Genomic DNA, 19316 nt, shown 5'->3' on the forward strand with positions numbered 1-19316 from the left:
CGGTATCATAATTACCTTTGTTGTTGTGTTTTTTCTTTCCTTTTCTTTCTTTTCATCTTCTTTTCTTTTCTTTTCTCCTCTTTTTCTCCTTTTCTTTTCTTTTTTTCTTTTCTTTTCTTTCTCTTTTCCTTCACTTTTCATTTTTTCTTTTCTCTTTTTTTTCTTCTTCTTTCTTTTTTTTCCTTTTCTTTCCTTTTCTTTCCTTTTTCCTTTGCTTTTATTTTTTTTCTTTTATGTTCGGCACCTATGTTCCTTGATAGTGCCATTGATTCCGAAATAGGGGTATGGAAAATAAGTAAGGCTCAAAGGGGATGACAAGGGATAAAAGTGTTTGGATAGCAGGACAAAACGCCTTCATCATTTCAATCTTTAAGATATGCCAAATACAAATAGATACATTCAGAAATAAAGAAATCATACATAATATCTCTGACCGCATCAGAATTGATGGCCATTTCTATACATTTTCCTTCTACATCTGTCAAATACAGTGCACCGTTGGATAACACTCTTGTTACTACAAATGGTCCCTGCCAGTTTGGGGAAAATTTTGCTTTTGCTTCAGCCCAATGAGGCAAAAGCCGCCTTAGTACTAACTGTCTGACTTCGAATTTCCTTGGACGCACTTTCTTGTTGTATGCTCTTGCCATTCTTCGTTGGTACAGTTGACCATGACACACTAATGCCAATCTCTTCTCGTCAATCAAACTCAAATGCTCAAGGCGGCTTTTCACCAATTCATCATCATCGATCTCAGCCTCCGCAACGATTCGCAGAGACGGGATTTCCACCTCTGCGGGTATTACTGCCTCGGTGCCATACACCAATGAATAAGGAGTCACTCCCATCGAAGTACGAACGGTGGTGCGATACCCCAACAATGCAAAAGGCAACTTTTCATGCCACTATCTCGAACCTTCTTCCATCTTCCGCAATATTTTCATTATATTCTTATTGGCCGCCTCAACCGCACCATTGGCCTTAGGGCGGTACGGAATAGAATGCCTATGGGTAATCTTGAACTGCTCACATGTTTCCTTCATCAAATGACTATTGAGGTTTGCCCCATTGTCTGTAATGATCACTTTCGGTATCCCAAATCGACAGATAACGTTCGAATGCACAAAATCCACCACAGCTTTCTTGGTTACAGACTTGAACATTTTAGCCTCCACCCACTTGGTAAAATAGTCTATAGCTACCAAAATGAACCTGTGCTCGTTTGACGCTGCCGGTTCGATTGGCCCAATAACATCCATGCCCCATGCAACAAAAGGCCATGGCGCAGACATCGTATGTAGTTCTGATGGCAGAGAATGAATCAAATCTCCATGTACTTGGCACTGATGGCATTTACGCACAAAACCAATACAATCCCGCTCCATAGTAAGCCAATAATAACCTGCCCGTAGGATGTTCTTTGCCAAAACATATCCGCTCATATGCGGTCCACAGACTCCCAAATGTACCTCAGTCATGATAGATGTGGCTTGCCTTGCATCTATGCATCTCAACAGCCCGAGATCTGGGGTTCTTTTATATAACACTCCTCCACTAAGGAAAAACTCGCTTGCCAATCGCCGAATCGCTCTTTTCTGATCACCAGTGGCCTGTAGCGGGTACGCCTCCACTCTGATATATTCCATGATGTCGTGAAACCACGACTCGCCGTCAAGTTCCTCTTCTACCATATTGCAATAAACATGTTGATCACGTACCTGAATTCGCAATAGGTCCACATAAGCCTTGTCCGGATAATGTAACATCGATGCCAAAGTAGCCAAAGCATCGGCAACCTCGTTATGAATTCTTGGAATGTGCCTGAACTCTACAGACTGGAACCGTTGGTAAAGCTCATGCAAACATTGCCGGTACAGTATAAGCTTTAAATCCCGTGTTTCCCATTCTCCTTGAATTTGGTGTACCAGTAGGTCCGAGTCACCCATGACCAAGACTTCCTGGACACCCATATCTACATCTAATCTCAGTCCCAAGATACACGCCTCATATTCTGCCATGTTGTTCGTACAATAGAAACGAAGTTGAGCGGTAACAGGGTAGTTCTGACCTGTTTCAGAAATGAGTACCGCTCATATTCCCATGCCTTTCATATTTGCAGCCCCATCAAAGAAGAGTTTCCATCCTGGCTTCTCAACTTGCTCGAATTCTTCAATGTGCATTACCTCTTCATCAGGGAAATAAGTTTTCAGAGGTTCATAATCTTCATAGACTGGATTCTCAGCCAAATATCAGCTAATGCTTGTGCTTTCATCGCAGTCTGTGTCACATAGATAATGTCAAACTCTGTAAGCAGGATCTGCCACTTTGCAAGCCTCCCTGTGGGCATAGGCTTCTTAAAAATATACTTCAATAGGTCCAAGCGAGATATGAGGTAAGTAGTGTAGGATGACAAATAATGTTTCAACTTTTGTGCCACCCAAGTTAGGGCGCAACATGTCCTCTCCAGATGAGTATACTTAACCTCATAAGATGTGAACTTCTTGCTGAGATAATAGATAGCCTGCTCCTTTATGCTCGTAACATCATGCTGCCCCAGTACACAGCCGAATGAATTATCCAAAACCATCAGATATAGAATCTAAGGCCTCTCTAGTTATGGCGGGACCAACACGGGTGGGTTCAACAAATACCCCTCTATCTTATCAAAAGCCTCCTGACATTCATCAGTCCATTTGACTGCAACATTTCTTTTTAACAATTTGAAAATCGGCTCACAAGTTGTCGTGAGCTGAGCAATGAACCTACTGATATAATTCAATCTTCCAAACAAACGCATCACCTCTGTTTTGTTTCTTGAAGGCAGCAATTCCTGAAAAGCTTTGATCTTTGACGGGTCTAGTTCAATACCCCGCCGACTGACTATAAATCCCAACAACTTTCCAGATGGCACCCCGAAAGCATATTTTGCTGGATTGAGCTTAAGATTGTACTTGCGAAGCCTTTGAAAGAACTTCCTCAAATCCCTAACATGGTCAAACTACTGTCTAGATTTCATGATCACATCATCCACATACACCTCGATTTACTTGTGTATCATATCATGGAATATTGTTGGCATTGCCCTCATATAAGTTGCCCCAGCATTTTTCAAACCAAACGGCATGACCCGATAACAGTACGTTCCCCATGGCGTGATGAATGCCGTCTTTTCTACATCTTCTTCGTCCATTAGAATCTGATGATAACCTGCATAACAATCCACAAAAGAGCCAATCTCATGTTTGGCATAGTTTTCAATTAATATATGGATGTTTGGCAGTGGAAAATTGTCTTTTGGACTTGCCTTGTTAAGATCCCGATAATCGACACACACCCTGGTCTTGCCATCTTGCTTCGGCACATGCACAACATTAGCTAACCAGGTGGGATACCGTGTAACCCGAATGACCTTTGCATCAAACTGCTTGGTAATATCTTCCTTGATCTTTACACTTATGTCTATTTTGAACTTTCTCAGCTTCTGCTTGACAGGAGGGAGTGCCGGATCAGTGGGCAATTTGTGAACTACTAAATCGTTACTTAGACCTGGCATATCATCATACGACCATGCAAAAATATCCTTGTATTCAAAAAATGCTTTAATTATCTCCTCCTTGAGTAGTGGCTCCAGATAAACACTTATTTTAGTTTCACGAATATTGTCTTGGTCCCCTAGATTAACTGCTTCTGTGTCGCTTAGGTTAGGTTTGGGTTTTTCTTCAAAGTGACTTAATTCTTTACTAATTTCCTCGTAGGCCTCGTCATCATCACATTCCACTTCATCATCACACTCGATTTCTTGTATTATTATTTCTGAGTTAGATTGGCTTTTAAAACTGGGCCAAAGATTCCTCATGCATGTCATGTCATTGATATCAGCATAAAAAGAACTGTACAGAAAAGAAAAGAAAAATGGAAACAAAATTAGGAATGAAGAAAGAAGAAAATTGCATTTCATTGAATGTAAAGATAACAGGGTTTTAACTCATCCAAATGGACGGAACATAGCAACTGAATTACAAACCCTGGAATAATCCAGGTGAACAAAAGGAAAACAAAACCCACTACCACGACTCCCTCCGAATTGGAAGAGGAGTAGCTTCCCAATTGTTGACATTAGCACGTGGTCCGATGTACTGTATATCTGCTTTGCTTGACCCTTCCTCGGCCTCAACCATATTCACTTCAGCAAATACCCTCTCGAACACCTTATCCAAGTTCCCCTCTGCCCCGATCAATGGACCCAACACCTTTGCCAATAACTGCTTTCTGACACCCGGCCTGACAAAGGACCTGGACAGACGTGGAATTGGCTAAGGAAGAGCCCAAGCTTTCATTTTCAATTTACGAGCCCTTCTAACATCCGCCGCTATTGGCTTGAACCCCAGCCCGAAGGTATCCAAATTCTTAGGCAAAGAAACAGGTTGGACAATTCCCTGAAGCTCCGGCCCCAGACCTTTTCCTGGCACGAACCCAGTACTTAGCATTTCTGACACTACCATGATGGTCGCGGCTGCTACCCCGGGACGTGGAATGTTTTTATCTTTCGGTACCTTATCCACTGGGATTGTGTCGAAGACCTGATAAACCCACGGCCCGTTATCATCATCAGTCTCTATAAAGGGCACGATGGCATCACTTACAACGCTCAAATTGTCTTCCTCGTGTACTATGATCTCTTGTCTATCCCACTCGAATTTGACCATCTGATGTAATGAAGAAGGCACCGTTTTGGCAGTGTGGATCCATGGTCGCCCCAATAGAATATTGAAAGATAATGCCACGTCTAACACCTGAAACTCCATGGTGAACTCTACCGGACCAATTGTCAATTCAAGTATGATGTCGCCCACTGTGTCTGTACCACCCCCATCAAACCCTCGAACGCAACTGCTATTCTTATGAATTCTGTCATCATCCACCTTCAACTTGTTCAATGTAGACAAAGGACAAATATTGGCACTGGACCCATTATCGATCAACACCCGAGTAACCACTGAATCTTCATACTTGACCGTCAAGTAGAGAGCTTTATTATGTTATGTGCCCTCTACGGGCAATTCATCATCGGAAAATGTCACCCTGTTTACCTCAAAGATTTTGTTGGCAATTGTCTCCAGGTGGTTTACTGAAATTTTTTCGGGTACATGAGCTTCATTCAATATCTTCATTCAATATCTTCATTAAAGCTCGATGATGCTTGTCCGAATGGATCAGTAATGACAACAACGAGATCTGGGCCGGCGTTTTTCTCAGTTGTTCAACAATGGAATAATCCTGTATTTTCATCTTTTTCAAAAACTCTTTCGCTTCTTCCTCCGTCACAACCTTTTTGACTAGTACTGGATTGTCTTTAGTAGCCCTGGCCTTTCTCAACTCTTCGGGAGCAAAACAACGTCCTGATCGAGTTAATCCCTGCGCCCCACAACTCTCTTCCTCAATTTCCTTTCCTTTGTATGTCACCACTACCTTTTCATATTTCCACAACACGGCTTTGCTATCAACCACGGGTAATTGAACTACCAGCTTTGTAACAACTGGTTTTATGTAGGCCCCTTTCACAACAACCACGGGTGCAGATGATGCCCTTGGTACCACTAACTTGGTTGGTTCGGGCTTCTTTACGACGACGGACGACCATTTCCCTATTACCACCACTGGCTTGTCATCTACCCCCTTTGGCTGAGTTGCTGGCTTTGACCTAACTACTTTTTCTTTCAACTTGGCTTCAGTAGAATGGATCATCATGACCGACTGCGAGGGCTTTTTAGGCTCCGCTCCCTTATATAGCAGTTCAATCATGTTGGCCTCATGATGTGCCGGCAATGGGTTTTGATTAATGTTTGGCGCCTCCGGAGCCTGTACTTCAATACGGAGATTATAAATAAGTTCCTACACTGCGTTTTTCAATCTCCAGCATTTCTCAGTATCGTGCCCCGGCATCCCTGAACAATACTCACAACTGACCGAATGGTCCAGGTTTTTTGGAGGGGGATTTGGCGTTTTGGGCTCGACTGGGGTCAACATTCCCAGCTGTTTCAATCTATGGAAGAGAGTGGTATAAGATTCTCCCAATAGAGTAAAGGTTCTTTTGTTCTGGACTTTCTCATTTCTAAAAATTTGGTTCGGGCGAAAGCTAGCTCCTGGTCTGTAAGCCCTGGGGAGTAGATATGTGTTTTGTGGAGGTGGATATGTGTTTTGGGGAGCCAGTACATGACATTGCGGGTGCGCCGGGGGCTAAGTATATATCTGGGAGTGATGGACAAAAAAGTGTGGCTCCGGTGGTGGATAATACTGTTATGGTGGGCTATATAGGGTATACGGGTAATTTGGGTGGTGGGGTCTAGGCTGGTTGTAGTAGGGTGGAGGGTTGCTAGACCTGGACCAAGTGCTAGCTTCAACTATTGCGACTTCTTCCTTCTTTTTCTTTCCTAGCACACCACCAGTACCACTTTGGATGGCCTGAGTGGTTGCTTTAATTGCTGAATAGCTCATGATTTTATTGGACTTCAAACCTTCCTCGACCATGGCTCCCATTTTCACCACCTCGTTAAAAGATTTACCGATTGCCGTCACCAGGTGCCCAAAGTATGTTGGCTCTAAAGCCTGCAAAAAGTAATCTACCATTTCACTTTCCCTCATTGGGGGGTCAACTCTCGCAGCTTGCTCTCTCCAGCGGAAACCAAACTCTCTAAAGCTCTCTCCCGGCTTTTTTTCAAGTTTTAACAATGATAGACGGTCGGGGACTATCTCGAGATTATACTGAAAATGGCCAATGAACGCCTGTGCAAGGTCATCCCATGTGTACCATCTACCGGGTCCTGTCTCGTGTACCATTCCAGCGCGAACCCGCTCAAACTTTGACCGAAATATGCTATCAACAATTCGTTCTTCCCCCCAGCACCTCTCATCTTGCTACAAAAGCCACGCAAATGGGCTACTGGGTCACTGTGCCCCTCATACAAGTCAAACTTTGGCATTTTAAACCCCGCAGGCAACTGAACATCGGGAAATAGGCATAGGTCTTTTTAGGCCACGCTAACCTGGCTGCCTAAACCGTGCATATTTCTGAAGGACTTCTCCAGGCTTTTGATTTTACGAATCACTTCTTCGTGTTCCGCATTCTTAACCGGCTTCTCAACTTCTTCCGGGATCTTAAAATGGGGTGTATAGGTATATGGCTCAAGAGCTTTAAAAATGGGTTCAGGGGGATAATATTGGTCATCGTGGGTTTGAAACAAAGGCTCGGTGGATGATCTTTGCAGTGTGGTAGGTGGAGGTGCCACAAAGACAGGAGTGATTGGTGGAGGAGGATATGAGACTTGTTTGGGTGGAGGAGCTTGTGATGTATGAGAAGTGGTGCCTTGGCATTGTTGGTAGAGAGGAAAGGCTGGAGATGAGTTCACAGTGGGTGGCTCTTGAGGCTGGGCCAATGGTGGGATATAAGCGGGGTTAGCGGGATAAACTGGCGGTGGATGCCCCTTCGCCCAGGTTTGGTATATTTCAGCCATTTGTTGCTTTAGTTTATGCATTTCCTCCCTCATTGCATGAACGTCCATTTCTTCTACTTTTTTCGATGGGTCAACAATACTCGTTTCTGGTTCCTGATTGGCTATATTCAACCTGTCTTTCGATCGGGTGTTGTATGAATGAGTTGCCAGAATGCAGACCAACTAACCACCTGCCTGAACTCACATATTTAGACAACAATTCCGTTAGCGATTAGTCTTTAACAGATTGGATAACCGCACATTGCGCAAGAATGCACCTATACAGTTAACCATTTCTATTATGCATTTGCTCGACCGCATGCATCATCCCGACATTTTCTTAGTTCCAACTGTAAGATTTCTCTTTGTTTTCTTTTCTCTTTTCTTTTCCTTCCGCATTCTATTCCTTTCTTGTTTTTCCGCTCTTTTCTTTTCTTATTTTTCCATCCTCTCTTGTTTTCTTTCTTTCTTTCTCTCTTCAATTAGTTACGGTCGAATCCTATGGAGATTGCCTACGTATCGTGACCCCGCACGAATCAGACCAGGCGTAGTTCGTGAAAATAAATGCCATAATATATAATTTGGTCAATTTTTGGGAATTTTCAAGTTTTTCATTACCACAACATTCTATTACAAACTAAACATTTTGAAATGGAAAATAACCGACTCCAACTAAACTCAAACACAGACTCCAAACATACTAGCATACTTGGATGCAAAAAGAAAACAGACTGACAAACAACAAACTCTAAAATGGAAAATACATACTCGATCTATGAATACATTAGTGCTTCAAAAGTGGGTGCCCGCGGGGCATCGTCCGGCCTCGCCGCGGGCTTAGGGGCCAAATCCCTTTCAAGTTGCTCCAACACATACATGGTTCGCTTGACATAAATCATCACTGCCGAGAAGAAGGTAGTGCGGGTCATGTCTTCACATGCCCGACATCTCCTAAGGATGGCGTGGGCAATGGTCTCAATCCTGTCTCTTGTTCGACCCTTTTCTATAAGCAATCGCCTTATTTGATTATTTCGAGCCTCCAACACATGAGAATCCTGAAGGTGCTGGTCCTGCAGCTGTTGTATCTCTACCTCCATTCGGGCCAGTAAATCATAGCAATGTTCATTTTCGGTCTCAAAAACTTTAGCTTGCTTAGCTGCTTTATCCTCAAAGGTGACCACCTTTCTTTTCAGACTAGCAATGGTCTTTTCATAATCCTTCTTCAATTGTTGCATGTAATGGGTGCGTTCTTCTGTTCTTTTTACCCACTGTGCCCGGAGTCCCGCTATGGTGCCATCGAATTTTTTCAGTTTATCCCGACACTCACTACTTTCCTTTTTCAGCCCCTTTATCAACCGCTCATCCGACCGACTCCTTTGTTGGTTATTGGCGGCTGTCCTCATTTGCTGGATTTGGGCCCTAAGCGCCTCGTTTTCTTGGGCCAACCTATTCTTTTCTCCCTGATCAGCAGCAACTTGCACACTTTTCTCAAATTTCAGAGCTCTAATCTGTTGTTTTAGCTTGCCGATTTCAGCCTGATAGCCTTCTTCTTTTGCTAGCCAACCCCATTGTTCTTGTGATGATTCAGTGAAATCCTGGATGTGGGGTCTTTTAACTGGTCTCTGATGCTCAAGTTCTCTTCTATACCATGCGAGGTATTCTGGCAGCATTTCTCCTTTGGCCCGATCCTGCACACAAGTATCTGCTTGTAGATATTGACATTCATTCCAAATCTCACGGACTTTTGATTCGGGAAACTGTCTGTCAGGCTAATCTCAATTACTTGAGCACTAAGATCTTCCTCCCACGGCACTGTTTGGCATCTCCCGAGTTGTCTCAGAACCCGACATAGAGCATAAGGCTGGATGCTCTTAAATCCCATTAAAAGAAAATGCGACCTAGTTGCTGGCATGTATATGATTTCTTCAACAGGCAACCATCCCAACGTCCACTGTATCTGACTGGCCGTGAGAGTACGAAAGTATGATACCCACGCTGTTACTCCTTCAGGCAGACTAACCCCGTCAATCCTTGTGTGAAATTCTCCTATACAGGTTTTGTCAGACGGACCATAACTCAAGAGCTGGGAACGGGGGCATAGATGCTCGGTCATCCACATTTGTAGCAACAAGTTACACCCCTCAAAAAAGTTGCCTCCGGCTTTGCAGGCAGTGAGAGCTCGGAAAATGTCAGACATGATCATAGGCGCAAGAGTGCTTTTATCTTGAGTAAGAAAGGTACTGGCGACCCCGACTACTTTTATATCAATATTGTTGTCTTTCCTTGGGAACACCAAGAGACCCAAAAAGGTTATCATGAAAGCCACCCGTCTGTGCTCATCCCATTTTTGACGGTTATTTTTACTGCATAGCTTGATGTCCGTCTTGTTAAACCCTCCCATGTGGTCGTACCTGTCGTATTTAAAGGACAAAGTGCAGAAGACTTTTGCCAAATCTGTATTATGGACTGTCCTGGGTATCTTCAATGAATCTAAAAACCGATGCACCGTGATGGCTCTTGGAGCAATCAGATATTTTTCTCTTAATGGAACCTCAGCATTTCCGATGTACCCGACTTTTTCCTCCAGAGTTGGGGTGAGCTCAAAATCTGTGAAGTGGAAGACATTGTGCGTCGGGTCCCAGCAGGTGACCAACGCTCTTATAATATCACCCCGAGGCTTGATTTCCAATAAACCCGTAAGACCTTTCAGATATTTCTTGACTTCGTCTTGTCCTTCTTCGCCTAAATCGTTCCACCATAGCCGCAACTCGAAAGGGATTTTAGTCATTATTGAGAAATGTTCGTTTTGCATCGTTCTCATCCTGCACTTTTATTAAAGTGATTTAAGCAAAAACAAAACTTTTATTTGACTCAAAATAAAATTAACTATTTCCTTTTCCAAATTTAAAATGAAAGACTTGGTTTTCGAACACGGCCTTTCAGCACTCCCAAGGATGAAGATTTTAAGGCTGTGAGAGTCAACCGGTCAAAATCCTAGAAATGTCCAAAAATGGTCGTCTTTGCAAAGTCAACCTTCCGGTGTCCCTTTCGGGAACATTCGGTTATTTTTGACAAAAACGGCATCACCTAACTTATTTATGACTTTTTTTCTTGTTTTTCAAATTAAAATAAAGACCCGGTATTGCAAACACGACCTTTCAGCGCCTCAGGGACGACAATTTTAAGGCTGTGTGGGTCAACCGGCAAAAGAAATCTAAAAATGACTAAAGATGATTGTTTATGAAAAGTCAGCCTTCTGACGTCCCTTTCGGGAACATTTGGCTATTTTTGACAAAAACTGCATCACCCGATTTATTTATGATAAAAAAAAATTGATATATATTTTTTGGCTATTTTTGCAATAGGGGAGGTTGGACCCGATGAGGGTTGCCTACGTAACTCACGCCCTGTGAGAATCAAACCTACGTAGTTTGAGCAGATTAACCGAACCATTTTAAAACAAGACTCTTTTTTATTTTCATTTTTTTGGCATTTCATAAAAATAAAAATAAAAACTATTTTAAAAACAAGACTCTTTTTGATTTTCCTTTTTTGGCATTTCAAAAGAAAATAACAAAACCACTTTCAAAAGCACGACTCTTTTCATTTTCATTTTTGGCATTTCATAAAAAAAACTATTTTAAAAAACAAGACTCTTTTTCATTTTCATTTTTGGCATTTCATAAAAAAACTATTTTAAAAATAAGACTCTTTTTGATTTTCCTTTTCCAACAAACAACTTTTCCAAAATAAAATACTCTTATTCGACAGTACTTGGTCGTTGGTTTTTCTAAAATAATCAATTAACTCCCTAACTGTTATTTCTCTCTTTTTCTCTTTTCTTTTTTTTCCTCAATTTAAACATTCTCGAGATTCAGAAACCGGTCAACATGCAAGTTCGAAACAAATATATGTACATGGCAAGTAGGATGCATCAGGATGGTCCTTTTCATTTCAGGTTGCTAGCCCTAGACGGACCCAACCCCTGTATTGAGTCCCCTAAGTCAAATGCAGCATGATGAAAATAAGCGTTCCTACTAGGGATCCGACATGAAGTTACGTTATTCTAGGTTCAAAACCTAGGTATGTGTTCTAGACTGTACTCGAGCGGACAACTCGAATCGAGGAAGGGGCAGCGTACCGGGAACCTGCGAGATCGTCCGGCTTTGCAACTGATCCGGCCTCTTTCTTATTTCGACACTAACACAATATGGAGTCTCAACCAGTGAGCACATCCCCGGAGAAGAAGAGAGAAGGGTGTCGGCACAATTTATATACAGTTCAGATAATATCAAAGCGGTAACATTTAGCACATTACGCATGAAACATGTAGGAAAATCAGATATAGCCAAATATAACAATTTATCTAAGCTCGAATTCTGAACCTTGAACAAAATGTTCTGGCTTCTTATCCCCAACAGAGTCGCCAGAGCTGTCACACCTCATTTTTCCTACACCGCAAGGGCGTAAAGGCGTTTTTCCAATTAAAGGACAATTGGAACGGGATTTGGTTTTATTAATTATTCAAAGTCGCCACTTGGGAGATTAATGGTGTCCCAAGTCACCGGTTGAATTCCGAACCGAGGAAGAATATGACTCTGTTATAGTCTGCGAACCAGAAATCGGAGTAAGGAATTCTGTTAACCCGGGAGAAGGTGTTAGGCATTCCCGGGTTCCGTGGTTCTAGCACGGTCGCTTAACTGCTGCATTTGATTTTATCTGATTTTAATACATGCTAGCTTATGTGCCTTGTATTCGTAAACCGCTTTTTATCATTATTTATTTTAAAAGAATTGCGACGTCGTGAAAACGCGTTTCGAACCACGTCGCAATCAATGCCCCCGTGATTGTCGACACATTTCGACTTCATCGAGATTTGGATTTAGGTCGCATCAATGCGCACCCGTGTTTAAGGAAGTAATTTAGTTAAATCGCGCCTAAAGGTTCTAACGTAGTATTATTTTTAGGGAAGGCCATGAAATTCTCTAAACGGCTCTCCCAAATTCTAATTATTTTATAACCATTATTGAGGGCCCCGCAATTTTGTGTTTATTGGGCGAGGCTCGTATCATTTTATTTTAAGGGCAAACTTAGAAGCAACTATATTTTTCTACTTATTTGTCTCTAAAAATAAACAAAGAAAACTTAATTAACTAAAATATGGGCCAGACGTATTAGCCAGGAAACCAAGAGGGCCCAAACTTCAATATTTGCACATGGGTAGAATTTCTAATAAACATAGTCATTGGGCCTGAGATTGGCCCAAACTGGACAAACGTGTCCAGCTGTATCAATACGATCAGGGGATCGAATCCCTGGGCTAGCATACCATGCTTTTACCCACAAAAACCAACCAACATGCTCAATAGGCAGACAAGAGTCAACATAGGGCTCTAAAGAGGCCAGCATCTGATAACAGTAAGAGAAAAACTTGCAAACAAATTGCATACACTCACACATCCCCGATCTGTACACTTTGGTATATCCATACTGTTTCAAGGCTCCATGACAACTTCTCAGATCAAACAAACAGGACAATAACAAGCTTAACCAAATCTAATGAGCCATAACAAGTGACAACAAGAATCGTTTCAGTCATATGTTTGAAATAAACTCAAGATAAAAAATAAACTCATATGTTCATGAATCATATCTCAACCAAGAAGTAGTGTGAGAAATAAACCTTCACAAGACCATTCCAAAGCTTCCCATAAACCAAATGTACTCACTTATCAATCAATATTGCAAAATGAACTGAAGGCTCTTTGTGTTTTTAAAAACTACCACTGATACTTTCCTTGTATCCTGAAGTAAGTGGACAGTACACTAATGCATTTTTCAACAAGAAGGCAGATTTACTTTGAAAAAGAAATGATAGACAAGTAGGCATTTTCAAATATCATATGAAACTCTTGAGTGAATCACGACGGCCTGTCGATCCTTGAAAGGAGTAACACACAAGAAAAATAACAGCGGCGTCTGAAGGAGAGTCACAAAAATGAAACAAAGGCAGATTTTCTGCAGGCTAACAATCCAAACAAATATCCCACAATACTGCATATTTCAGCATGATTCATCGCTTGAATCAACTGTTTTTGGCAGTGCGAAAGAACGAAGTTCTTATAGCTGTAACAATGCAGATAGATTTCCAGCAAGAGAAGGCAAATAGCGCAAATCTGAGCATATACAAACAGCGACACAATTGAGCTTCGACCCCCTTTAGACAAACGCAAAGCTAAGCCAAACACAACAGGAATGAACCAAACCTTAAGAAGCTATTGCTAAAATTTAAATCAATTGTACTTGGATAGCCAAAGTTTAGACCAATTACTGCTTTAGAACAAGCATTGAATCGCTTATCTTCGAGCACTCGTAGCATGTCCTGGTAAATACCATTGACTGAGTAACACAACAACAACAAAAGACTACCAGTGTCAATTTCATTAGCTCATATTGCACTCGAGACGGGTGAGAAATTCTGTGACTCAATGAATCGACAAACAACAAATACGTCTCATCTAACAACCATAAAGTGGATTAGAAGTTTAGCCATTCATGTAAAAATCTAGCAAGCGCAACGGATTCACATTTGCACATAGAAAACTAATACCTCTTCTCAAACAAAACATAGAGCTGAATAATCTATAACTCAACTAAACCGGCAGAAATGGTCGAACAAGAAAGCTTCAACCCTTAAGGTTTCATGAATTTGTTCCCATCCTTAAATTTAACAAACGAGTGGGACGACTTCATACAGCTGCAGCTATTATACCAGTGCATACAATCGCTCGCCCAATATAGAATAAACACACACAAAGAACAACCAGAAACAAACCTGAACCAAGGCCAACATGACTCAGCTTTTAATTCAAACAACCAAACACTGACTTTCAGGCAGTCTTAGATTGAAAACATAACAGAACATGAGCGCACGACACAGAATCAAGGAAGAAAAATATAAATGAAGAAGAAATGAACCTGGAATCAATAAATACTTCCGATCAACTTTGCTCGAATGTTGAATACAAATGAAATACTATAGCTAATATCAGCACAACCATCAACAGAATCGAGTAGAAATCAGAAACACGGACAACAACAAACTCAGCGACTCTCAATCGAGCACCATTTTCAAACCACCTCCAACCCAGAAGGAAAGGACGGAATATATATTTTGATTTTTGTTTTGGAAAGTAATTAAAAAAAAAAAGAATCAAAGAATCATGAACATTTTTATATCTCTTTTCTTATTGTCAAACTCAACTCAAATTTCAGTATAGAAGAAGAAGTAAGACTATTTTCAAAACTCAATCTCCTCCAAAATTCTTCCCCCCGAACCCAAAAATCCCCCTCATTTCTGAAAAACCTCACCTTATATAGTCTTTGTAGCTCTTCTCGAACCTTCTCCACAGACCCCTCCGAAATTCTTTGCAATTTGCTTTCTATGAATGATTTTTTGGACAAATGGAGGGCAAGGATTGATTTTCATCCATCCATGACCCCCATTTATCCAGCGAGTCGATCCGGAGCTAAACAACGCTCAAAAATCTCTGAATGGAATCTTCTATATGTCAGAAACCGTTACACTATGGTGACGAGGAGAGAGGAGGAACGCGTGGTGTGAGGTTTGATGTTCACTCGCCATGGATTTTGCCTGAATTTGGGGCTTGGTTTGAATGTTCTTTGGGAGAAGAAGAACAGTCGGGCGCGTCGTTTGGGTCTTGGAGATTAGGGACTTAGGCATTATTCTCTTTTAATTCGGAGTGGGTCGGGTTTAAGGGGAAGACTTTGGGCTTGGGTTTGGGGCTTGAAAGAATTAGCCCAAAATGGGTCTCTTATTAAGAGGACCAAAATTCTTTTTTAATTTCTTCTCTTTTCTTTTCAAATTAAAATAAAAACCTAATTTAACTCTTAAAAACTAAATTGACCTATCAAATTATATTAAGCTCTAATTAATAATCGACACAATTAATTAAATACCAAATTAGAAGAAAACTAGCGAAACTCAAAGCTAAGAATTAAGCAATGCACAAATAAATTATTTTTTGTGATTTTTCTAATTTGTAAAAACCCTAATTATTAATTAATCTAAAAATATGTGAAACTAAGTCCTAAATGCGGATGCAATGTATATTTTGGTATTTTCATTAGTTAAAACAATGCAAAGACAAAAATGCAAACAATTAATGGAAAACGTCACAAAAATTCGCAAAATTGCAAACACTGAAAGAAGTTATTTTGTTTTGAATTTCTAGGAGTAATTCATATAGGGCAAAAATCACGTGCTCACAATCCTGAACACATTTTATTCGACATTTTGGGATTCGACTTGGGTCGCATGAAATGCACACCCGAGTTTAAGGAGGTGACTTTTTTTAAAATCGCGCCTACAGTGACTAGCGCGTTGTTATTTTGGGGAAGGCCGTGAAATTTGCTAAACGGCCCATCCCGAAATCTAAGTAATTATTATAACCATTTATTGAGGGCCCCGCGATGTATGTACTTTGTTCGGCGAGGCTCATCTCGTTTATTGTTTTGAAAAAAAGGTAAACCTGAAAGTGACTATCATTTTCTATATTTTTGTCTCTAATAATAAAGAAAAATCCTAATCAATTAACATTAAAAGTTCAGACTTCAAGTTCAAGTCCGGGTCCAAACAAAAGGAAATACCTTCTAGTTTGAACCTGCTACCTAACTTAAAATCCGCCGCCTGCCGTTTTAAATATTAACAAACCAACTACCATTTTGATCTAATTCAAACTTAGCTTTATTAGATGAATTGGACTATTGGAATTAACTATGTGTAATACAAAGCCATTTTTTGAACTCTTTTTACGACTTGTTAAAAAATGCATCAATGCTTAAAAACTAACATCAAGCTAATGTTAATCACTAACATTTGAGAACTAACATTAGTTACTAACATTATTCAAATTGCTATTTAAAATGATATTATTTACTCAAGTGAACTCGCAATTTCAGAACTAGACATATTAAACCAACATGCTGATTTCCATTTGAACTTATTTGAACCTGTTTTGTGACATATAAACTATTTGAAACTATTTTATGACTACTGGAAACAAATTAAATACACTATATTTTATAACTATTGATCACACACTAAAATTAATTACAATTGATATTCACATGTTTGTAGAAATAGATTCAACAATCCAGCTACAGTCCATAGAATTAAAACAATCTAAGGCTACCTGAAATCAATCCTAATTATACAAGCCTTATGTTTATTATTCATAATTAAAGACCAAAACTACCTTAACATTTCATATTCTCATCAGTACAGAATTACATCAACACAAGACCATACAAGGATTTGGAAAACTATATCAAACTCATTTTTCCATCATATTTCATTATCAACTGATGATGTCACATTGAATCAGGTTTAAAATGTGTACCCTGATAATGGAAATAGGAGAAGAAGAAGAAGTAGTCAGCAGCAGCAGTAATACCAGCAATACAACAGATAACCAACCAGCAAATTCCCATAGCAACAACCAATCAAGTTCAATACCCAGGACAGTTCGAAAACCAAACAGAGCAGATAGAACAGCCTCAACAGAATACCAAAAACTCAAGAATGAACCCAAGGTACTGAAGTTAAACAATCAACTGATCCACCAACTGTCTCAAACCAAACAGACTCCAAACAAAATGAGCTGAGGAACTGAATTTAAACCCAAAAACTTGAAAGGTAATGAACAGTGTCAATGGAACAATATTCTCAATAAAGCTCTCTGAAGACTGCCTCAAAACTGATTAAAGGCTTTCACGTTTTTAAACTCTCAAATCTGACTTTTTTCAGGATTCAAAAGCCAGCCTTTTTAATTCTCTCTACAAAACTAATTTTTTAAGATTGAAGAAAAAATGCTCTCTCCGACTGATCCCTAAGATTGATTAAAGACCCCCTTAAAGATTGAATCCTTAGCTCTTAAAGTGCTGTCGAAAGAACTCTCCAAGGAAAACTGAATGATGCCTTACCTCTCTATTTCACTAACACTGATTTTTGGATCCCCCTTAACTCTTTCCAATATCCTCTCATTTATAGCCAAACTTTATTAACTTTCCAGCTCTTAGGAGCATTAAGCTAATTAAGAAAGTATTTCTGCCCATCATATTCCTCAACCACTACTACATGTTTTGTTCTCTTTTTAATTCACTTGTTCCCCACTACCCTTGTTTTTTCTTTATTTAATTCAATGGTTATGGGTAGTATATTGTTTAATCAATCCCTTTAAACCTCCTTATTATGTTTTGTTCCCCACTATATTAAACAAAATGCATTAATTTAATGACACATTAGTGCTTATTGACATAGCACTCAACTAAACCAATTCTTCAAGTTTTAAATTCCCAAATTACCCTCCTGATATCCCTAAAACTACTGTCCTATCCCAATCCCCTTTCACTCTATGCTAAACCATATCAGCTATAACCAATTATCCTAATCAATTAACTAAACTACAACAACTATAACTAATTCAATTCATGTCCAAGAAATTTAACTTAAAACACATCTAACATAAGAAATATATATAACATAGAATCACAGTAAAATAAGACAACACCAGCTCATATAACAACAATTTATGAACTATTTATGCAGCAAAGCATCGAAAAAGCAATCGAAAACAAAAAAAGTTAGATATTAGAAATAGGAAAACACAAACAGGAATCAGGTAAGATTAATAAAGAGAAATGGACCTCAAATGATTGGAACCTGGATACACAAAACTCGAACGAACCACTAGCAGAAGGTTTCCTTGTAAACGAGCCCCTAATGAAGAGCCACTGGTACACGTAGAAAGAAGTCAGATCAAGCCTGTGTAAGTTTCTGTGCTGAGCGAAGCCTGACCACCTCGAGAATTTCTATTTGAGATGAGGGAGGCTGCTTGTCTGCTAGGTTGTCGTTTGGAGGAGAGGTGAAGCGGCATACCATAGTAGCTGGTGGTCGCTGGTGGTCAACTGGTTGTTGGAGGTGGAATGGTGACTGGTTCATGCTGGTGGTTAACGACGGAGGAGATGGGTGGCCGTTTGGGACGTGAAGGAGAAAACGACGAAGCAGGTGGAGATGGCAGCGAGGGTGGTGGTCACTGGTCGTGGGTGACGACTGGTGGCCGTTTGGGACGTGAAGGAGAAGAAGACGAAGCAGGTGGAGATGGTTATGGCTGTTTAGGGTTTTAGGTTTTTGGTTATTGTTCCAATGGAGAAGGAGATCAAGTGTTATGTGTTCAAAATGTGTCTGAAGGGTCTTCAAAATCTAAGGTCTCGGTTGAACACCCTAGTAGTGTATTTATAGGTATTACGTCTAAGGTTTATGTTTGTGTATTTTCCAATTAGTCCTTAGGTCATTTCGTGTTAAGTCCTTAGGGTCTTGTTATTTATTTATTTTGCCCTAAAGAAAGAGTCTAGAAGGGTCCCTAGACTACACAAATGCCTTTTATAATAAGATAGAAATACTACACCACATAACACTAATCCTAATTAATTAAGCTGAACATGAAACTATTTTTTTTGTATTTTCAAAATTATATAAAGATAAAAAATAAGGTACTATTTTTTGTATTTTTTAAAGATTATATTAAAATAAAAATAGGTTCAAAGGAACATATCCTTCTAAAAATATCTAATACATGATTAAAATAGAGTAATATGCAACAATTTTTGTATTTTCAATTTTGTGATAAAACTAATGTAAAAGAGTCAAAATTAGTTGAAATAACTATATTAGGCCTAAATTAAATATTTACACGCTAAAATATGAAAAGTCTTGGGGAGGGTCAAAAATCACACGTCTACAAT

At 40.0% G+C, this 19316-nt stretch overlaps 1 protein-coding gene across 2 annotated transcripts; it reads right to left on the reverse strand.

The window, feature by feature from the left end:
* Positions 1-961: 961 nt before the first annotated feature.
* LOC107777302 (uncharacterized) lies at positions 962-18780 on the reverse strand. 2 transcript variants are annotated; one of them, XM_075228552.1, is made up of 2 exons: positions 18235-18780; positions 962-16913 (listed from the first exon to the last, which is right to left on the reverse strand). In XM_075228552.1, the coding sequence occupies exon 2, from the start codon at positions 10309-10311 to the stop codon at positions 9046-9048; it is 1266 nt and encodes a 421-aa protein (XP_075084653.1). In that variant the 5' UTR covers positions 10312-16913; positions 18235-18780; the 3' UTR covers positions 962-9045. The 2 variants fall into 2 exon arrangements, with proteins under 2 accessions (XP_075084653.1, XP_075084652.1); XM_075228551.1 differs by having other exon boundaries at positions 18219-18780.
* Between the last annotated feature and the right edge of the window lie 536 nt (positions 18781-19316).

The sequence above is a fragment of the Nicotiana tabacum genome, chromosome 13 (assembly GCF_000715075.1).
Source record: "Nicotiana tabacum cultivar K326 chromosome 13, ASM71507v2, whole genome shotgun sequence".
Taxonomy (NCBI): Eukaryota; Viridiplantae; Streptophyta; class Magnoliopsida; order Solanales; family Solanaceae; genus Nicotiana; species Nicotiana tabacum.

Coding starts and splice junctions, on each gene's coding strand:
- LOC107777302 (XM_075228552.1), bottom strand. CDS start 10,311: ATGAGAACGATGCAAAACGAACATTTCTCAATAATGACTAAAATCCCT.